Source organism: Dicentrarchus labrax, unplaced genomic scaffold (assembly GCF_905237075.1).
Source record: "Dicentrarchus labrax unplaced genomic scaffold, dlabrax2021, whole genome shotgun sequence".
Taxonomy (NCBI): Eukaryota; Metazoa; Chordata; class Actinopteri; family Moronidae; genus Dicentrarchus; species Dicentrarchus labrax.
This window is the reverse complement of record NW_026136760.1, coordinates 140,001-160,614: the sequence shown is the minus strand read 5'-3', so window position 1 is coordinate 160,614 and position 20,614 is coordinate 140,001. Positions and strand designations below refer to the sequence as shown.

General features: G+C 40.5%; 1 protein-coding gene and 1 long non-coding RNA gene across 3 annotated transcripts in view; both read left to right on the top strand.

Annotated features, from left to right (window-relative positions):
- The first annotated feature begins 1,124 nt into the window (after positions 1-1,124).
- On the top strand, positions 1,125-8,453 carry LOC127359681 (uncharacterized). Its single transcript, XR_007882715.1, has 2 exons — positions 1,125-1,396; positions 7,647-8,453. It is a non-coding gene; the product is annotated as an uncharacterized LOC127359681 (long non-coding RNA).
- A 5,550-nt stretch (positions 8,454-14,003) lies between these two features.
- The window catches only part of LOC127359658 (integrin alpha-3), a 25,482-nt gene continuing 18,871 nt past the window's right edge, over positions 14,004-20,614 (top strand). For both annotated transcript variants that reach the window (XM_051393638.1, XM_051393639.1), the window contains exons 1-12: positions 14,004-14,116; positions 14,602-14,765; positions 17,288-17,415; positions 17,995-18,080; positions 18,264-18,400; positions 18,515-18,621; positions 18,765-18,860; positions 18,977-19,036; positions 19,119-19,272; positions 19,570-19,763; positions 19,843-19,931; positions 20,011-20,144. In XM_051393638.1, coding sequence (XP_051249598.1) covers positions 14,614-14,765; positions 17,288-17,415; positions 17,995-18,080; positions 18,264-18,400; positions 18,515-18,621; positions 18,765-18,860; positions 18,977-19,036; positions 19,119-19,272; positions 19,570-19,763; positions 19,843-19,931; positions 20,011-20,144 — 1,337 coding nt within the window. In that variant the 5' untranslated portion in view covers positions 14,004-14,116; positions 14,602-14,613. The remainder of the gene's footprint in view (positions 14,117-14,601; positions 14,766-17,287; positions 17,416-17,994; positions 18,081-18,263; positions 18,401-18,514; positions 18,622-18,764; positions 18,861-18,976; positions 19,037-19,118; positions 19,273-19,569; positions 19,764-19,842; positions 19,932-20,010; positions 20,145-20,614) is intronic.

The window sequence follows — 20,614 nt, the reverse complement described above, 5'->3', positions numbered from 1 at the left end:
GCACGAGTACTGACAGGAACTAGGAAAGGAGATCACATCTCTCCTGTACTAGATTCTCTGCACTGGCTCCCTGTAAAATTCCCTGTAAAATTGGGAGAGAGACAGACAGACAGACAGACAGGTGCACAGCAACAACAGTATTGGTAATGGCAATCTAGCAGGACCATGGCAGGAGGCTCCACCAGGATCGATAAGAACCTGCGAGATGAGAAAGCACAAGAACTCCGGGGAAGAAGTGAAGTTAGTAACATGCATTAATGGGACATGAATGAGTGCAGAAAGAGAGAGGAAGAGAGGAGCTCAGTGCACCATGGGAAATCCCCCAATAGTCTAGGCCTATAGCAGCATAACTAAGGGATGGTTCAGGACTCACCTGATCCATCCCTCACTATAGGCTTTATCAAAGAGGAATGTCTTAAGCCTACTCTTGAATGTGGTGAGGGTGTCTGCCTCCTGAACCACAACTGGAAGCTGATTCCACAAGAGAGGAGCTTGGTAACTAAAGGCTCTGGCTCCTGTTCTACTTTTAGAGACTATAGGAACCACAAGTAGCCCAGCATTCAATTCAATTCAATTCAATTCAATTTTATTTGTATAGCGCCAATTCATAACAGAAGTTATCTCAGGACACTTTTCAAATAGAGCAGGTCTAGACCGAACTCTTTAAAACATTAATTACAGAGACCCAACAGTACCACCATGAGCAAGCACTTGGCGACAAGGGCAAGGAAAAACTGCCTGTTAAAAGGCAGAAACCTAGGACAGGTCCTCCGGCTCTAGGTGGGTGGTCGTCTGTCTCGACCAGTTGGGGTGAGAGAGAGAGAGAGAGAGAGAGAGAGAGGCAGAGAGAGAGAGAGAGCGAGAGACAGACAGACGGACAGGTGCACAGCAACAACAGTATTGGCAATGGCAGTCAAGCAGGACCATGGCAGGAGGCTCCACCAGGATCCATGAGAACCTGCGAGACAAGAAAGCACAAGAAGAAGTGAAGTTAGTAACATGCATTAATGGGACATGAATGAGTGTAGAAAGAGAGAGGAAGAGAGTAGCTCAGTGCACCATGGGAAATCCCCCGATAGTCTAGGCCTATAGCAGCATAACTAAGGGATGGTTCGGGACTCACCTGATCCAGCCCTAACTATAAGCTTTATCAAAGAGGAATGTCTTAAGCCTACTCTTGAATGTGGTGAGGGTGTCTGCCTCCCGAACCACAACTGGAAGCTGGTTCCACAGGAGAGGAGCTTGGTAACTGAAGGCTCTGGCTCCTGTTCTACTTTTAGAGACTATAGGAACCACAAGTAGCCCAGCATTCAGAGAACGTAATGTTCTAGTGGGGTAATAGGGTACTATGAGCTCTTTAAGATATGAAGGGGCCTGACCATGAAGAGCTTTATAGGTGAGGAGGAGGATTTTAAATTCAATTCTACATTTTACAGGGAGCCAATGCAGAGAAGCTAGTACAGGAGAGATGTGATCTCTTTTTCTAGTTCCTGTCAGTACTCGTGCTGCAGCGTTCTGAATTAATTGGAGCGTTTTAATGGAGTTATTGGGGCAACCTGATAATAAAGAGTTGCAGTAATCCAGCCTTGAAGTAACAAATGCATGGATTAGTTTTTCTGCATCTGTCTGTGATAGTATGTGTCTAATTTTTCTAATATTACGTAAATGAAAGAAGGCGGTCCGAGAGGTCTGCTTTATGTGGGAGTTAAATGACAAATCCTGATCAAAGATAACTCCAAGATTCCTGACAGTGGTGCTAGAGGCCAAGTTAATGCCATCTAGAGTGACTATATCTTTAGACAATGAGTCTCTAAGGTTTTTGGGGCCAAGAACAAGAATTTCGTTTTTTTCTGAGTTTAACATCAGAAAATTGCAGGTCATCCAGGATTTTATGTCCGTAAGACATGTTTGTAATTTAGATAATTGATTAATTTCATTGGGTTTGATTGATAGATATAACTGCGTATCATCTGCATAACAGTGAAAGTTAATGGAGTGATTCCTAATAATGTTGCCTAAAGGGAGCATATATAAAGTAAATAGTATTGGTCCAAGTACAGAACCTTGTGGAACTCCATGACTAACTTTAGTATTTATGGAGGATTCATCGTTAACATGTACAAACTGAGAACGATCTGATAAGTATGACTTAAACCAGCTTAGGGCAGTTCCTTTAATGCCAATTTGATGCTCAAGTCTCTGTAAAAGAATATCATGGTCAATGGTGTCAAATGCAGCACTAAGATCTAATAATACAAGTACAGAGACAAGTCCATTGTCAGAAGCAGTCAGAAGGTCATTATTAACTTTAACCAGAGCTGTCTCTGTGCTATGATGAACTCTAAATCCTGACTGAAAATCCTCAAATAAACTATTGTTATGTAGAAAGTCACACAACTCTTTGGCGACTACTTTCTCCAGAATCTTAGAGAGGAAGGGGAGGTTAGAAATCGGTCGATAGTTGGCTAAAACCCCTGGGTCAAGAGTGGACTTTTTAAGAAGGGGTTTAATTACAGCCACTTTAAAGGACTGTGGTACATATCCTGATAATAAAGAAAGATTAATCATATCCAGTAAAGAAGTGCCAATTAAGGGAACAACTTCTTTAAGCAGCCTAGTTGGGATCGGGTCTAACAGACAGGTTGATGGCTTCGATGAAGAAATGATTGAAGTTAACTGATGAAGATCGATAGCAGAAAAACAGTCTAAATATATATCTAAGTTTACATTAACAGAAGTCCCTGAACTTGGAGAGCTACTGATAACTGTTGATGGCAGTTGGTGATTAATTTTTTCTCTAATAGTAATAATTTTATTATAGAAGAAGCTCATGAAGTCATTGCTACTTAAGTTTATGGGGATATGTGGCTCAATAGAGCTGTGACTCTCTGTCAGCCTGGCTACAGTGCTGAAGAGGAACCTAGGGTTGTTCTTATTTTCTTCTATTAGTGCTGAGTAATAGGCTCCTCTGGCATTACGGAGGGCCTTTCTATAGGTTTTAAGATTATCTTGCCAAATTGAGCGATATTCTGATAATTTGGAAGAGCGCCATTTCCTTTCAGATTTTCTAGCTATTTGTTTTAACTGGCGGGTTTGGTGGTTATACCAGGGTGCTAGTCTCCTATGTTTTAATTATTTCCTTTTTATAGGAGCGATAGAGTCTAATGTTGATCGTAGTGAGCCTGTAGCACTATCGACAAGATTATCAATTTCAGAGGGACTAAAGTCATTATAGGACTCTGTTAAATTCAGACATGGCATTGAATTAAACACTGAAGGAATCTCCTCCTTAAATTTAGCTACAGCACTGTCAGATAGACATCTGCTGTAGGAAGTTTTGCCTAATGGCTTATAATCTAATAGTATGAATTCAAAAGTTATTAAATAATGGTCAGATAGGAAAGGATTATGTGGGAAGACTATTAAATGTTCAATATCAATGCCATATGATAAAACAAGGTCAAGAGTGTGATTAAAACAATGAGTTGGTTTATTTACACTCTGACGGAAGCCAATTGAGTCTATTAATGAGATAAATGCGTTACTAAGGCTGTCATTGTTAACATCCACATGAATATTAAAATCACCTACAATAATTACTTTATCTGATTTAAGAACTAAACTTGATAGAAACTCTGAGAATTCAGATATAAAATCAGAGTACGGTCCAGGAGTGCGGTACACTATAACAAATAGAACTGGCTGCAGTGTTTTCCAGTTTGGGTGAAAAAGACTAAGAACAAGGCTTTCAAATGAATTATAATTTAGTTTAGGTTTAGGGTCCATTAAAACGCTCGAATCATATATGGCTGCCACTCCACCTCCTCGGCCTGTGCCTCGAGGAATGTGAGTATTAATATGACTGGGGGGGTGGATTCATTTAGGCTAACATACTCCTCGTGGGACAACCAGGTCTCAGTAAGACAAAGTAAATCAATATCATAATCTGATATTAATTCGTTCACTAAAACAGCTTTAGAGGACAGAGACCTGATATTTAACAGCCCACATTTCATTCTCTTATTTTGTGCTACCGAGGAGTTGGTTTTAATTTTTATTAGATTTTTATGTTGAACTCCTCTTTTTTTATTTCTTTAAATAATTTAGGTGGTCGGGGGACAGACACAGTCTCTATGGGGTTTTGGGTGGGTGACTGTTCTAAAGAAAGAGCAGAGAAGTGTGTAAGACAGCAGCTCTGCTTCCAGGTCCTAACTCTGGACTGTCAGGTTTTAGAGATAAACTTCGCCATATTTCTAGATAAGAGAGCCGCTCCATCCAAAGTGGGATGGATGCCGTCTCTCCTAATCAGACCAGGTTTTCCCCAAAAAGGCTTCCAGTTATCAATGAAGCCCACATCGTTTGCTGGACACCACCTCGACAGCCAGCGGTGGAATGACGACATGCAGCTATACATGTCATCACTGGTCACATTGGGCAGGGGTCCAGAGAAAACTACGGAGTCCGACATTGTCTTAGCATAATTACACACCGACTCCACATTAATCTTAGTGACCTCCGATTGGCGTAAACGGGTGTCATTACCGCTGACGTGGATAACGAAGGGGCCTGACCATGAAGAGCTTTATAGGTGAGGAGGAGGATTTTAAATTCTATTCTACATTTTACAGGGAGCCAGTGCAGAGAAGCTAGTACAGGAGAGATGTGATCTCTTTTTCTAGTTCCTGTCAGTACTCGTGCTGCAGCGTTCTGAATTAATTGGAGCGTTTTAATGGAGTTATTGGGGCAACCTGATAATAAAGAGTTGCAGTAATCCAGCCTTGAAGTAACAAATGCATGGATTAGTTTTTCTGCATCTGTCTGTGATAGTATGTGTCTAATTTTTCTAATATTACGTAGATGAAAGAAGGCAGTCCTAGAGGTCTGCTTTATGTGGGAGTTAAATGACAAATCCTGATCAAAGATAACTCCAAGATTCCTGACAGTGGTGCTAGAGGCCAAGTTAATGCCATCTAGAGTAACTATATCTTTAGACAGTGAGTCTCTAAGGTTTTTGGGGCCAAGAACAAGAATTTCGTTTTTTTCTGAGTTTAACATCAGAATATTGCAGGTCATCCAGGATTTTATGTCCTTAAGACATGTTTGTAATTTAGATAATTGATTAATTTCATCGGGCTTGATTGATAGATATAACTGCGTATCATCTGCATAACAGTGAAAGTTAATGGAGTGATTCCTAATAATGTTGCCTAAAGGGAGCATATATAAAAGTAAATAGTATTGGTCCAAGTACAGAACCTTGTGGAACTCCATGACTAACTGTAGTATTTATTGAAGATTCATCGTTAACATGAACAAACTGCGAGCGATCTGATAAATATGACTTAAACCAGCTTAGTGCTGTTCCTTAAATGCCAATTTGATGCTCAAGTCTCTGTAAAAGAATATTATGGTCAATGGTGTCAAATGCAGCACTAAGATCTAATAATACAAGTACAGAGACAAGTCCATTGTCAGAAGCAGTCAGAAGGTCATTATTAACTTTAACCAGAGCTGTCTCTGTGCTATGATGAACTCTAAATCCTGACTGAAAATCCTCAAATAAACTATTGTTATGTAGAAAGTCACACAACTCTTTGGCGACTACTTTCTCCAGAATCTTAGAGAGGAAGGGGAGGTTAGAAATCGGTCTATAGTTGGCTAAAACCCCTGGGTCAAGAGTGGGCTTTTTAAGAAGGGGTTTAATTACAGCTACTTTAAAGGACTGTGGTACATATCCTGATAATAAAGAAAGATAATAAAGGAGTGACTGTAGTAGTCTCAATAAACATACACACACACCAGTACAGGTGCAGTTGGGTTCAGGTGAGGTCACACCTGTCGCACTTGAACTGAAGCCCATGTGATGGTGGTAAATGTGCTAAAACGTTAGCATGTTAGCATTGTGACTGTGAGCATGTCAGCATGCTGATGTTAGCATTTAGCTGTTGTTCTGCAGAGACTTAAAGCAGAAAGTATTCACAGCTTCAGAAACATGATTCATTGAACCAAAGAGCAGAGAAAGGTCAGAGCTGAACAGCTGCTGGTTCACACCGATAAGACTCATTCTGTACGTCCCTCACTGTGTGTGTCTGTGGGTTATACAACGTTGGCACCCAAACCTGACTCACCACCACGTTGATATCTGAGGGCTGTTGCCAGGGCCGGAGTGGGGTTGGAAACACTGGGGAAACAGAACACCTGTGTTCCCCTTTGAGGACTGAGGTTGTGAAATTGTACTGGTGGGGCCAGGTGTGGTCTGGTTCAACCATCAGAACTAAAGATCAACAACAGTGTTAGATATTGTTTTATTAGATATTGTTTCATTAAATATTGTTTTATTAGATATTGTTTTATTAGATAATGTTTTATTATATATTGTTTTATTAAAAAATTTTTTATTAGATATTGTTTTATTAAATATTGTTTTAATACATAATGTTTTATTACATAATGTTTTATTACATAATGTTTTATTAGATAATGTTTAATTAAATAATGTTTTATTAGATATTGATTTATTAGATAATGTTTCATTGGATAATGTTTTATTAGATAATGTTTTATTAGATAATGTTTTATTAAATAATGTTTTATTAATTATTGTTTTATTAGATAATGTTTTATTAGATAATGTAGCCTGTGGACATAAAAACTGAAGGACAGAAGTCCACTCCAACTCCCAGGGCATTTCTTCCAAGCTTCACATCCTGTGATGTGTGCTGCCAACGACAGGTGGAAGCTGAATATGTTGGTGTCATGTAGAGTAGTTAAACGCCCCCTTGTGGACGTCTGTGGTAAAATCCTCTATCTAGCAGCACAATTCAATTCAGTTCAATTCAATTTTATTTGTATAGCGCCAATTCATAACAGAAGTTATCTCAGGACACTTTTCAAATAGAGCAGGTCTAGACCGAACTCTTTAAAACATTAATTACAGAGACCCAACAGTACCACCATGAGCAAGCACTTGGCGACAAGGGCAAGGAAAAACTGCCTGTTAAAAGGCAGAAACCTAGGACAGATCCTCCGGCTCTAGGTGGGTGGTCGTCTGTCTCGACCAGTTGGGGTGAGAGAGAGAGAGAGAGAGAGAGAGAGAGAGAGAGCGACAGACAGACAGACAGGTGCACAGCAACAACAGTATTGGCAATGGCAATCTAGTAGGGCCATGGCAGGAGGCTCCACCAGGATCGACAAGAACCTGCGAGACGAGAAAGCACAAGAACTCCGGGGAAGAAGTGAAGTTAGTAACATGCATTAATGGAACATGAATGAGTGCAGAAAGAGAGAGGAAGAGAGGAGCTCAGTGCACCATGGGAAATCCCCCGATAGTCTAGGCCTATAGCAGCATAACTAAGGGATGGTTCAGGACTCACCTGATCCAGCCCTAACTATAAGCTTTATCAAAGAGGAATGTCTTAAGCCTACTCTTGAATGTGGTGAGGGTGTCTGCCTCCCGAACCACAACTGGAAGCTGGTTCCACAGGAGAGGAGCTTGGTAACTGAAGGCTCTGGCTCCTGTTCTACTTTTAGAGACTATAGGAACCACAAGTAGCCCAGCATTCAGAGAACATAGTGTTCTAGTGGGGCAATAGGGTACTATGAGCTCTTTAAGATATGAAGGGGCCTGACCATGAAGAGATTTATAGGTGAGGAGGAGGATTTTAAATTCTATTCTACATTTTACAGGGAGCCAATGCAGAGAAGCTAACAGCACAGTGGCTCTAACAAGCAGTTGGTAAAGTTTGTTTTATATTACCCTGTAAAGTCTGCAAAGACACATTTCTCCTGCAACACAGCAGCAATTTGACCTCACCAGTTTGTGATAGTGTTTGATGTGGCAGAGACTGTGATCTTTATACCTGTGAGGGAATATTTCACAGTTTAACACAGATAACTATTTAAATGAACAACTGGAACGTATTTATGTAACTTTATTTCTGCTGATATTAGTAATCCAGTAAAGAGTGACGAACCAGTCCTGTCTGTCTGTCCGTCTGTCTGTCTGCGTGATGTGGATTAGTTTTTTTTACTTCAAAGGCCAAAATGCAAAATTAATCTTTATGAAACAAAAAAAAAACTATTTTTAAGGATCCATAATACACTGTTTTTGGACTATATTACTATATTATGTGTTAATAATACTGACTAGGCATTAGTGCCTTGCAAAGTGCATAGGGAGCTTGTAGAAGAGGTTCTACAAAATGATGCTCTAAATGAAGTTAATCATTAAAATTAAAAATTTTATTTCAATTTATTGTCATATTTCATTATTTTCCAATTTATTCTTTCCTGTTTACATTTTTAATTTTTTTATTTCTGTTTTTATTCACCCAATGAAGGGTTCTGTATGTGATCATTAACATATAGTAATAAATAAACTAATAAATAAATAAACTAAATAAATTACTAAACACAAAGAGAATAAACTGTAAAATAAATGTTTATTATTTCTATTTCTCTGTATTTTTTTTTATTAATCTGCACAGTATTATTATTATTATTTCTACGTTTCTGTCTTCATGTGATATTTATTGACTTAAATCAATATTTTATATAATAACTATAACGGCAGCTTTAGTCCTCCATAGATTTCACTCATTATGTCGTTCCCGCCCATTTAATGAGCACAAACAGTAATCAGTGACTTCTTGTTGGGCTTTTATTTACAGAAGTCCCTTCCTGTTTGACGGCTCAGGACAGGAAGTGACAAACTGACACACACACACACACAGAGGGAGTTCTGGGTGATCAATAGCTGTGATCAGAGGTAGCCCTCTGAGTTGCTTCCTGTTGCCATCCAAATAAAAGACTACTGACTTTATAAATACATACAAACATTAATAAAATTACAGAAATATCCTGTAAATTCACATGTTTAAAAAGATCAAATCTATAATTTATTTACAGATTTATTGTTTATTTAATATATTAAATTGTTAAATTACAGTTTAATACTGTTAATATATTTATAATATTATATAAAATCAGTGACATTAACAGTAAAAGTATTAGTTGTGTAATTTTAATGTATTAGTTAGTTAACTGACAGATATGTTGTATAATGATGGAAGTTGAATAAATGTTGTTTATCAGTGTATAAGGTAAACTGTCCAAATACAGTTGTTATCAGTGTAAACAGCAATAATCACTGTAATCTCACAGATCACCGATTCTTGAAACTTTGGCAAAGACATGTCCCACTAAGAGAAGTGCTAATTCTGTTGGAAATGAATAATATTTTCATGAATAAAAAGAATCAAGGTCATAGTCAGGGGGTCCTTTGCACATATGTAAGGTTTTTTATAGGTTTACTTTTAATTTGTATTAATTTAATGATTATATGCTGGCCCATTGCCTACAAAAAAAATCATTTCAGCTCGATTAAAAAAACAAAAAGTAATAATTGAATTGAATAATATCTTTACGACATGAAAGAGTACATTGTAATATGTATTAAAAACTACAAACAGTGAGTTTTGAGCAATATTTACTATTATTTTGTGGTTGCTCAAAATGTGTCCCACATATTCGTCACAACCGTCAGATAGTTATAAAAAGCAATACAATCAGGCAACTACAAGGTCAACTACATTCCTGAGGACCCCGTTTTCAAACCTTCAGCTCTACTGCATGCTTCAAGATCACTCAAGCTCCCATAAGTTTGTTATTTTCTCTTAAACTTGTTCATATTTTTGGACACTGCTAATGTCACAACCATAACAACACCGTCTCTTTTGTATAAAAAATATTCGATTAGATTATGACATAAAAGTTGACATTTTTAAAGAAGAGGTCTGAAGTAGCTAGCAACAGAGGGAAAATAAGATGGCTGATGTGAACAACTCATGCATATCATGTGAAAGAGTAGGTTTTTGTCACTACCGTCAGACGTCACCACCGTCTGACGGTAGTGACAAAAACCTCCAAATGGTCCTCAACGGAGGATAGAATATAATTGTTGATCTGTAATGTTTCATTAACCTCTTTTATATTTTTATTTATGTAATTCCCCCTATATTTCTTCCATATCGCACAACCCTAGGGGATGAGGTGTGCCTTCCCTCTCTCTCAATTCACTATTATGCCACGTTAATTTGGCTTACGTCATTTGGGATGAACAGTGCGCCTACTACCTACCTACATAGCACATAGTATACAATATCCCTCGTAGGCTATGCATCTCAAATGACTAAAGCCAAATAAAAATGGCATGACAACATTTAACCAAATCTAACATTCACTGTAATTCCCCCCAATTTCATAGTCATTACACTCAACTTTAATGTATTTTAAGAAGTTATGGCTAAGCAGCAGCTATCTGTGGAGGAGAGAAGGAGAAGAAACAGGGACTATCAAAAGAAGCATAGAGAGAAAACACACAGTGATGCAGAGTTAAAGGAGGAATACCTCAGAACGGAAAGCAAAGATGGAAGAAGAGGGTGAAGGAAGGGAAGATAAAAAATATCAATGACTTGAATGAAAGGGAAAAGAGAAGTCAGAGAAAGGCTTGGAAACGTAGACATATTCTGGTGGAAACCTGTGGAACCGTCATCACCAGGTCGTGTAAGCAGGACGAGGAAGATATACAACCTGTCTGCTGAAGTCATGGACTTCATAGAGGAGAAACATATACACCATGATAAAGCTAAATGAGTGGTGGAGTGGTGTAAAACAGTCAGGGAATACTCACAGGAGTTCAGAAATTATTATTATTTTTGTGCCAGATGTGTTTTGTGGTATTTACACAGAATGCTTTCTGTATTTTGAAACATTTCAGTTTATGGAAAAGAGACTGTAAGACGTAGTTATTCATTTATCAGTTCTTCACGTCCAATATACAGTTTATAGACTAGTTTACAGAAGAATATGATCTATATTATTTTATGAGTGGGGGGCACTACATGACAGTTAAATATGAGGTCAGTGATGAATTCTATCTTATTGCTACTGGTAATGATTTCTTTTTTACTTATGATGATTATTAAGGGGTACTTTTATTAATGATAGCCTATTGCTAATTGAACATGTTTCTTTTTGAATGTTTGCAACATATATAGTTACAGTACAGTTTACAGTCCAGTTTACAGAAGAATATACTGTATAGTTTTATGAGTAGGGGACACTAGACGACAGTTTAAGATGATGTCAGTGATGCATTATACATTATTCCTACTGGTAATTACTTTAGTTTTTACTATGATGATTTGATATTTGATGACGTGGGGATGGGGTACTTTTAATAATGATATTGTTTAATTGTACCTTATATTCCTTGAAAAATGTTTGTCACAGTGATCAGGATTGTTATTTTTTGGACCAAATAGTTAAATAAAGTTGATAAGCAAGAAGCCATTAGCTTGAGTTGTATACATTTTGGAATTGTATGTTGTAATGAGGCCACTGTCACCACCGTCAGATTAGTGTCACCACCGTCAGTTCTAAAGTCACCACCGTCAGAGGGCGTTTTAATTGTTTCAAATGAATATGCTTACAATATGTTTCTTCAGTGCTGTTGAGTTATTAAAGAAATAGTCTCTTTTAATACAAAAATATGTTTGTTAAATAAAAGTTGAATTTGCAACATTTCTCTCTTGCAGTTGTTTTGGGGTTTTGTGTGTTTTTGGTTTTGCATCATTCCTGTGTTTGCAGCGTTCTGCCGTTTGCAGCGTTTTGCCATTTGCGGCGCATTTGCCCTTGTCGGCCACCGTAAGATAGTGATTGATATTGATTGATTGATAGTAGATAGTAATTGATATTGATTGACAGTAGATAGTAATTGATATTGATATTTGATTGTAGATACACATTAATCACACAGAATGACTGATTGTTGTTTATCTGATGCGTTCAGGTTCACAGGGTCTGTGATGCATTCAGGTGCAGATTCCAAAAGAATAAGGAAGCCTTTGCTCAGTGTTTGTCAGTTTGAGGGTGACAGACAGGAAGTGCGTCTGATTGGCTATTGTGACCACAGAGTGTGTGTGTGTGTGTGTGTGTGTGTGTGTGTGTGTGTGTGTGTGTGTGTGTGTGTGTGTGAAGATAAAAACACTTCCTCAATCAAGTGAAGGAAGCCGTTAAGAATAATATATTAGTAGTTTCTAATAGTTACTGCTTTTAGTTGGTTTTATTCTTACCTTTTAGACAGAACCTTCTCGGTCACCACAGGTAATTATTCCTCAAGTACAACTCCAATTACCTGTGGTGTACCGCAAGGTTCTATTTTAGGTCCGATTTTATTTTCTATTTATATGCTCCCACTTGGCCAGATTATTAAACACCATAATGTATCGTTCCATTGCTATGCAGACGACACACAAATGTACCTTCCGCTGAGGCCCGGTGACCCTGGAAGCCTAGCTGCTATTTTAGACTGTCTTAAAGATATTAACAGTTGGATGGCCCAAAATTTCTTATAACTTAACAACACCAAAACAGAAATCATATTGTTCACCCCCCCAAACAATATTAGTCATTATCAGCAAGCCCTCGGTCCCCTCTCCATCAACATAAAACTCAAGACTGCAAGAAACCTAGGTGTACATTTTGACTCAGAGATGACATTCATCCCTCATGTCAATAAACTGGTCCAGTCCTGCTTCTATCAGCTACGCTCTGTTTCTAGAATAAAACACATGCTCACACCCCCCAGTCTGGAAAAAGTCATTCACGCATTCATCTTTTCCAGACTAGATTACTGCAACTCCCTTTTCTCTGGCAAAAAAAAATCAAAAATCACTCTCTCGCCTCCAACTGGTACAGAATTCAGCAGCTAGGCCTCTAACTGGTTTTAACAGACGTCAACACATTACTCCAATATTAGCTTCCCTCCATTGGCTCCCTGTCTGTTTTAGAATACAATATAAGATTTTACTGATCACTTTTAAAGCACGCTCAGGTCTGGCTCTGAGCTATATTACAGATATTTTAATTCCCTATGAGCCAGCTCGCAGCCTTAGATCCTCAGGCAGGGCCCTCCTAACGGTTCCAAAGTCGAGACTTAAAACCAAAGGTGATCGTGCCTTCGCCATAAAGAGGAGATAAGGCTTGCAGGATCGGTAAATTATTTTAAATCACTTCTAAAAAGTTCTTTAAAACCCATTTTTATAGACTTGTCTTTATGTGATGTGGTCCTTTTATGTTTATTTTTACTCCAACCGTCTTTGAGTTCTGTTCTACTTATTTTATTTATTCCATTTCTTATATATCAATTATTATTATAATTATTAGTTAATGTAAACACACTGACTCATACACACTTATTGATATATTGACAGTGTAAAAACAATCAATCAGTTATCAATCCAACTGTGGGAAGTTTTCTTACATAACTTAAAATCAATAAGCTCAATCAATAACCAGTGGCATAAATGTATTATTACACCCTTTCACTACTTCCTGTTTGTCTGTGTGTGTGTGTGTGTGTGTGTGTGTGCGTGCGTGCGTGTGTGTGTGTGTGCGTGCGTGCGTGTGTGTGTGAGATTATCTGCATTTGGGAATCAGCAATAAGAAAAAGAGGAAGTCCTCACAAAGACAGGAAGCTAAAATAATCCCACAAGAAGAAGAAAGAGGGAGAGAGAGACAGAGAGACAGAGAGAGAGACAGAGAGGGAGAGAGAGAGACAGAGAGAGACAGAGAGAGAGAGGGTGAGATCAGAGAGAGAGAGAGAGGGAGTGTGAAAGTGAATGTTTGCCTAACATTATGAGGACGGAACTTTGACCTTATACACAAACACACATTAGGAGGGTGTGTGTGTGTGCAGGCAGAGAGAGAGACAATGAAGGTGCCCTCGCACGCCCAAACGTCTTGGATCCATTTATGACCTGAGTGTGTGTGTGTGTGTGTGTGTGTGTGTGTGTGTGTGTGTGTGTGGGTGGGTTAACACACAAAGAGACATGATTTCATTTCAGGGCGAGTGAGCATGACTGATGAATGAGAATGAGAGAGAGAGAGAGAGAGAGAGAGAGAGGGAGGGAGAGAGGGAGGGAGGGGGGCAGAGAAAGCGAACTGAGCGTGTGCAGATCAGTCTGCAGACGGAGCAGAAGTCAGACGGAGTTCAGAGGGAATCAAACGAACGGAGGACGAAGAACATTCAGTTGATCTTTAACAACAGGAAAAGGTTTGAATTTCTCCTCTTCTCTTTTATTAGAGTTCAACCTGCTGATCAATATCCATTGATTACACTCTCACTGTCTTACCGTAAACAGAGAAATATGATTGTTTTACATTCTGCAGCTTTTATTAAATATTTTGTTGTTTTTAAGATTTTTTTGCAGTGAAAGAAGAAAATATGTAAAAATAACGATTGATTGAATCTGAGTCAATTACTGATCACAACTTCCTGTATGTATAACATCTCCTCATTAAACAGTGTATAAACTCTAGAGCTATGTTCTATATGGAGCTGGTTCAATCAATGATCTATAATCAATAAACAGTGTGTGTGTATCCAATGAACATACAGGTATCAGATGAGGACTGGATATTGGCAAATAATCAATCATAATATTACAGAGGACCCAGTCTGGAGCCCTGTGGAGCTCCTTAATCAGCTGTCTGACACTGTTGTTGTTGTTGTTGTTGTTGTTGTTGTTGTTCTTTCAGGTGTGCGTCTCCATGGCGACTGGCGTGTTGTTAAGCGTGTGGGTCGGTGTGTGCGTGGCGTCCAACCTCGACACATCGTTCCCGCTGCTGAAGACAGGCAGAGACGGAAGTCTGTTCGGACTGTCTGTTGCTCTGCACCAAGACCTGAAGACAGACAGCTACCTGTGAGTGCACACCTGTCTGTCTGTCTGTCTGTTTGTCTGTCTGTGTGTCAGACAGTGTGAAACTGCCTTCCTGAACCGCTGCTCAGACTCAACCACAGAGACACAGACAGGCTGCTCCCTGATTGGCTGACAGATTGTTGTAAAGCTCCTTTAAGTAATATCACATTTTAACAACAACACTTACTGTGTGTGTGTGTGTGTGTGTGGCTTCTGCAGTGTGTGTGTGTGTGTGTGGTTTCTGCAGTGTGTGTGTGTGTGTGTGTGTGTGTGTGTGGTTGCTGCAGTGTGTGTGTGTGTGTGTGTGTGTGTGTGAGTGTGTGAGTGTGTGTGTGTGTGTGTCTGTGTGTGTGTGTGCGGTTGCTGCAGTGTGTGTGTGTGTGTGTGTGAGTGTGTGTGTGTGAGTGTGTGTGTGTGTGTGTGTGTGTGTGTGTGTGTGTGTGTGTGTGTGTGTGTGTGTGTGTGTGTGTGTGTGCGGTTGCTGCAGTGTGTGTGTGTGTGTGTGTGTGAGTGTGTGTGTGTGTGTGTGTGTGTGTGTGTGTGTGTGTGTGTGTGTGTGTGTGTGTGTGTGTGAGTGTGTGTGTGTGTGTGTGCTGTGAGTGTGTGTGTGTGTGTGTGTGTGTGTGTGTGTGTGTGTGTGTGTGTGTGTGTGTGTGTGTGTGTGTGTGTGTGTGTGTGTGTGTGTGTGTGTGTGTGTGTGTGTGTGTGTGTGTGTCTGTGTGTGTGTGTGTGTGTGTGGTTGCTGCAGTGTAATAATGTGTTCAGTCAGCTGAGGCTGTGCAGCGTTAATAAAGCGTCTGAGGAAACATCAGGTAGAGCACGAGGTTCCAGGGTCACTGAGGAACTTGTGGAGGTTCAAGGAGTCCTGGAGTAACGTCTTCTGGTCCTTGAGGAGACTCCAGGACTCCCTGTGGGGGTCTGCTGTTGGGACTGTAGAGGTCACCCAGAGGTCACCCAGCTGTCTCTGCCGTCACCATGACGACCATCTCTATATGCTCTCTAATTGGATCACACACAGGAATCTGGTTGGGGAGGTCAGAAGTCATCGTGTCCTTTGATTGGCTCATCCTCTTTCTCTCTGATTGGTTGAACATCCTGATCAATAATTGAGATCATTTCTCCTGGAGGAGGTCAGACTGATGTCAGCAGACAGGTACTTCTTGTCACATGATGTCTGTCAGCATCAGACAGGAAGTTACAGCTCTGACATGTGACACCTGCGGACTGTCACCATGGTAACACACCTGATCCAGGCCCCTGTCTGAACAGGAAATGAAACTCATATAGACACACACACACACACACACACACACACACACTAAACACTGGGATTACTAACTGTATGTAGTTACTGAATCTATTGTTAAAAGTAATCACATTACTCTCTGTCTGTAGTCTCAGAACAAACTGGTTGTTTTTATGAGACGAAGACGAGTCCTCTGTCTGTCCTTCATCAGTGTGTGTGTGTGTGTGTGTGTGTGTGTGTGTGTGTGTCCTTCAGACGTCTCCTCATTTATTCGAGGAACGTCCACAGAGAACACAGCAGAACTCAAACAGTAGTTCAATGATCTGATACTGATCCTGATCACAAATCAATACTCTCATTATTAAAGCATCAATCAACCTGATCAGCCTTTAGCAGTTAGCTAGTGTTTCTGTAGTGGAGACTAAACGTTAACAATGATCCATATCAGCAGTTTGAATCCAACTAAAAGCTCCCTGCACCAAACTCCCTTTAAGAAATATCACATTTTAACAATTCCTAACGTGTTCGTAACAACACGTAACTCTAGAAACACGAGCTAAAGGCCGTCATATGTCCACAGTCTGACTGTCAATACAGGATCAATATCATCCATAAAGATACAGTGTATACTGATCAATATCATCCATAAAGATACAGTGTATACTGATCAATATCATCCATAAAGACACAGTGTATTCTGATCAATATCATCCATAAAGACACAGTGTATTCTGATCAATATCATCCATAAAGATACAGTGTATACTGATCAATATCATCCATAAAGATACAGTGTATACTGATCAATATCATCCATAAAGACACAGTGTATTCTGATCAATATCATCCATAAAGATACAGTGTATACTGATCAATATCATCCATAAAGATACAGTGTATACTGATCAATATCATCCATAAAGATACAGTGTATTCTGATTAATATCATCCATAAAGATACAGTGTATTCTGATCAATATCATCCATAAAGATACAGTGTATACTGATCAATATCATCCATAAAGATACAGTGTATACTGATCAATATCATCCATAAAGACACAGTGTATTCTGATCAATATCATCCATAAAGATACAGTGTATACTGATCAATATCATCCATAAAGATACAGTGTATACTGATCAATAATCCATAAAGATACAGTGTATTCTGATCAATATAATCAATAAAGATACAGTGTATACTGATCAATAATCCATAAAGACACCTTTCTCTACAGGTAACACCTCACCTGTCTCACCTGTCTCGTCCTGACAGGCTATTGGTCGGAGCCCCCCGGGAGAAGGCAGAGCCTAATGTTCCAGCCAATCGAACGGGAGGAGTGTACAGCTGCCCGATCACCGCTGAGCAATCAGACTGCAGCAGGATGAAGCTTATAGATGCAGGTGAGACTCCTGAGACCTTTCTTTTATTTAGATATTGAACCAGGAAGTGTGCAGGAGAGGACACACCTGCACCGTCTCACCTGGAGTCACACAGCTGGTCTGCTCACCTGGCTGCAGGTGTGTACAGGTGCCCACCAGACTCCATTCACAAAACCACTCATTTTACTTCACAACACCAACAGAAACCAAATAAACCCGTCTGTTGCTGTGCCACATCCGTGCCGCTGTGCATTATGGGTAACTCCCCAGAGGTTTGTATGGACTCTTTCAGGTTAAATGTGTGTGTGATGTTATCTCTCTCTCTTGGTGCATTATGGGTAGTCTATCCCTCAGTGAGACGTGACAGCTGCTGTCTGTTTCTGTTTTATCTGCCTCTCAAACACACACACACACACACACACACACACACACACAGAAACTCACACACACACACACACACACACACACACACACACACACACACACACACACACTCAGACATCATAAAGCTCCTATCTATATCCTGAGTGGGCTGTAATCAGTGGTCACCATGGCAACGTCCAATCAGGAGCCCATTGTGGCACTGTGCTGCTGTTTCAGACCTGAACCTGAATGAGGACCTGGTTGAGGACATGTGGCTGGGTGTCTCCGTGGCCAGTCAGGGCCGACCTGGGGGGCGGGTCCTGGTGAGTCTGTGTTCTGATTGGCTGATCAAGCTGTCTGTAAATGTTAAGTAGACATTCACATTGGTTTAAAGGGCCAGTACCCACAGTAACAATTGTTATATATATTAATATTAATAATACCTGAGCACACACTGTTGCTAACTAACTAGCTACCTAGTTAACCGACCCTCTCTCCCCCGGCAGGCGTGCGGCCATCGGTTTGTTAAACTCTACGGAGAGTTCAAACTCAGACACATGATCGGACGCTGTTATGTCCGTGGAAATGACCTGAAGTACGACGACGCGGACATGCACTGGCAGGACCCCGACCAGCCCTGCAGGTAGCTCACCTGACGCACTCGACGCAGGTCACACAGGTCACATGATATTTCCTGTCAGTAAACGTGTGTGTGTGTGTGTGTGTGTGTGTGTGTGTGTGTGTGTGTGTGTGTCAGTCACCTGGGTGATGTCAGCCGTGAGGTCATGTGTAACATGGGGATTTCTGCCTCCATCACTCAGACTGAAGTCATCGTCGGCTCACCTGGAAGCTACGAGTGGCAAGGTGAGCCTGAACCTGTCATCAGGACGTAACATCTGTTGTTCTCACCAGTAACGAGTGTGTGTGTGTGTGTGTGTGTGTGTGTGTGTGTGTGTGTGTGTGTGTGTGTGTGTGTGTGTGTGTGTGTGTGTGTGTGGTGGGTGTAGGTAACGTGCACATCTCGTGGATGAACCCGCTCGTTGAATTTGACACCCAGAGGAGCTCCTTCCCCAACCTGAAGAACAGAAGACACATTTATATAGGTGAACTGTCCCTTTAAGAGCCCAGTGAACACATATTGATCCTGCAGTGATCAGATCTCAGCCCGATCAATACACTTTAGAGCTGTGACCTCTGACCTCTGTTTGTGTGTGTGCAGGATATTCGGTCACTCAGGCTCTTGGTCTTCTCTCTCAGGATGATGAAACCATCGTAACAGGTGATGAACTGTAAAGTACTGAAGTAAAAAGCTGATCTATTGATCGGCTGGCTGACTTATTGATTGGTGTATTGACGAACAGGAGCTCCTAAGGACAGTAAAGAAGACGCTCGTGGCTCCGTGCTGTTGGCGGTCAAACACTCTCAACAGCTGATCGTTAACCAGACGCTGCGTGGCGAACAGATGGGCTCGTACTTCGGTAACGCCGTGGCAACCACCGACCTCAACAATGACGGGTAACGGAGGGTTCACACTGAGGTCACATCCTGCTCTTTATGTCCCAACATCCTGACAACCTTTATATTATATATATATATATATATATAATATTATATTTCAGTTTGTTCAGTGTGTTAATTAGCTCATCTTAAGATAATGAATCCTCTCTGCAGTGGTAGGTGGAATATTCTGCCTTTACTCCACCAATAATCACATATTTCTGTGATTTATTGTCAATAAACGGATCAATATGTTACTGAAATAATTCATAGAATCAATAACTCTGGAAATCACTGATCATTGATCCCCTGCAGGTGGAACGACCTCCTGGTGGGCGCTCCTTTTTACTTCCACCGTCGACAGGAGTGGGGCGGGGCAGTTTATGTTTACATGAACGCGGGAGGCAGGTTCGACACTCGGCCCAGCGTGGTGCTGAGAGGACCGGCTGGGTCAGCGTTCGGTATGTCCGTTGCCGCCGCTGGAGACCTCAACCAAGATGGCTTCCAGGGTGAGGATGCCGTCGATGAACTGGTTGTAACGTGTGGAAAGAACTGAGGAAGAATCCAACGTGTGTTTTTGTGTTTCAGACTTTGCGGTCGGAGCTCCTTTCCATGAGACAGGAAGTGTTATGATCTGGAGCGGGAGCAGCGAGTTGGTCTCTACAGAACCGAGCCAGGTCTCACAGTGAACACGGATCCGTAAGATGAGAGGCAGACTGTGGATCACACCTGTAACCCGTCTGTCTCTCTCTGCAGGTGATCCGGGGCAGCAGGGTCTCTCCCGGGTTCAGGACCTTCGGGTACTCTCTGTCTGGAGGCGGGGACGTTGATGGGAACAAATATCCAGACCTGCTGGTCGGCTCTCTGGACGCCACCGTGGTTCTGCTCAGGTACGACAAACCCGCCAAAACTGTACCGGCGACTTTATACTGAGAGTCAGAGGTCTCAGAGAGCTGGTGACCTGAAGGTCGTCGATTCAATACCCGGCCGGATAAACCTGGGTGGTGAAAGCCCTCATTACCACTACTGAGGTTGTATAATTATACTAACTAACTAACTCACTAACTAAATAACTAACAAACTAACTAAATAACTAAATAACTAACCAAATAACTAACTAACTAACTAACTAAATAACTAACAAACTAACTAACAAACTAACTAAATAACTAACTAACTAACTAACTAACTAACTAACTAACTAACTAACTAAATAACTAACAAACTAACTAAATAACTAACTAACCAAATAACTAACTAACTAACTAACTAACTAAATAACTAACAAACTAACTAAATAACTAACTCACTAACTAACTAAATAACTAACAAACTAACTAAATAACTAACTAAATAACTA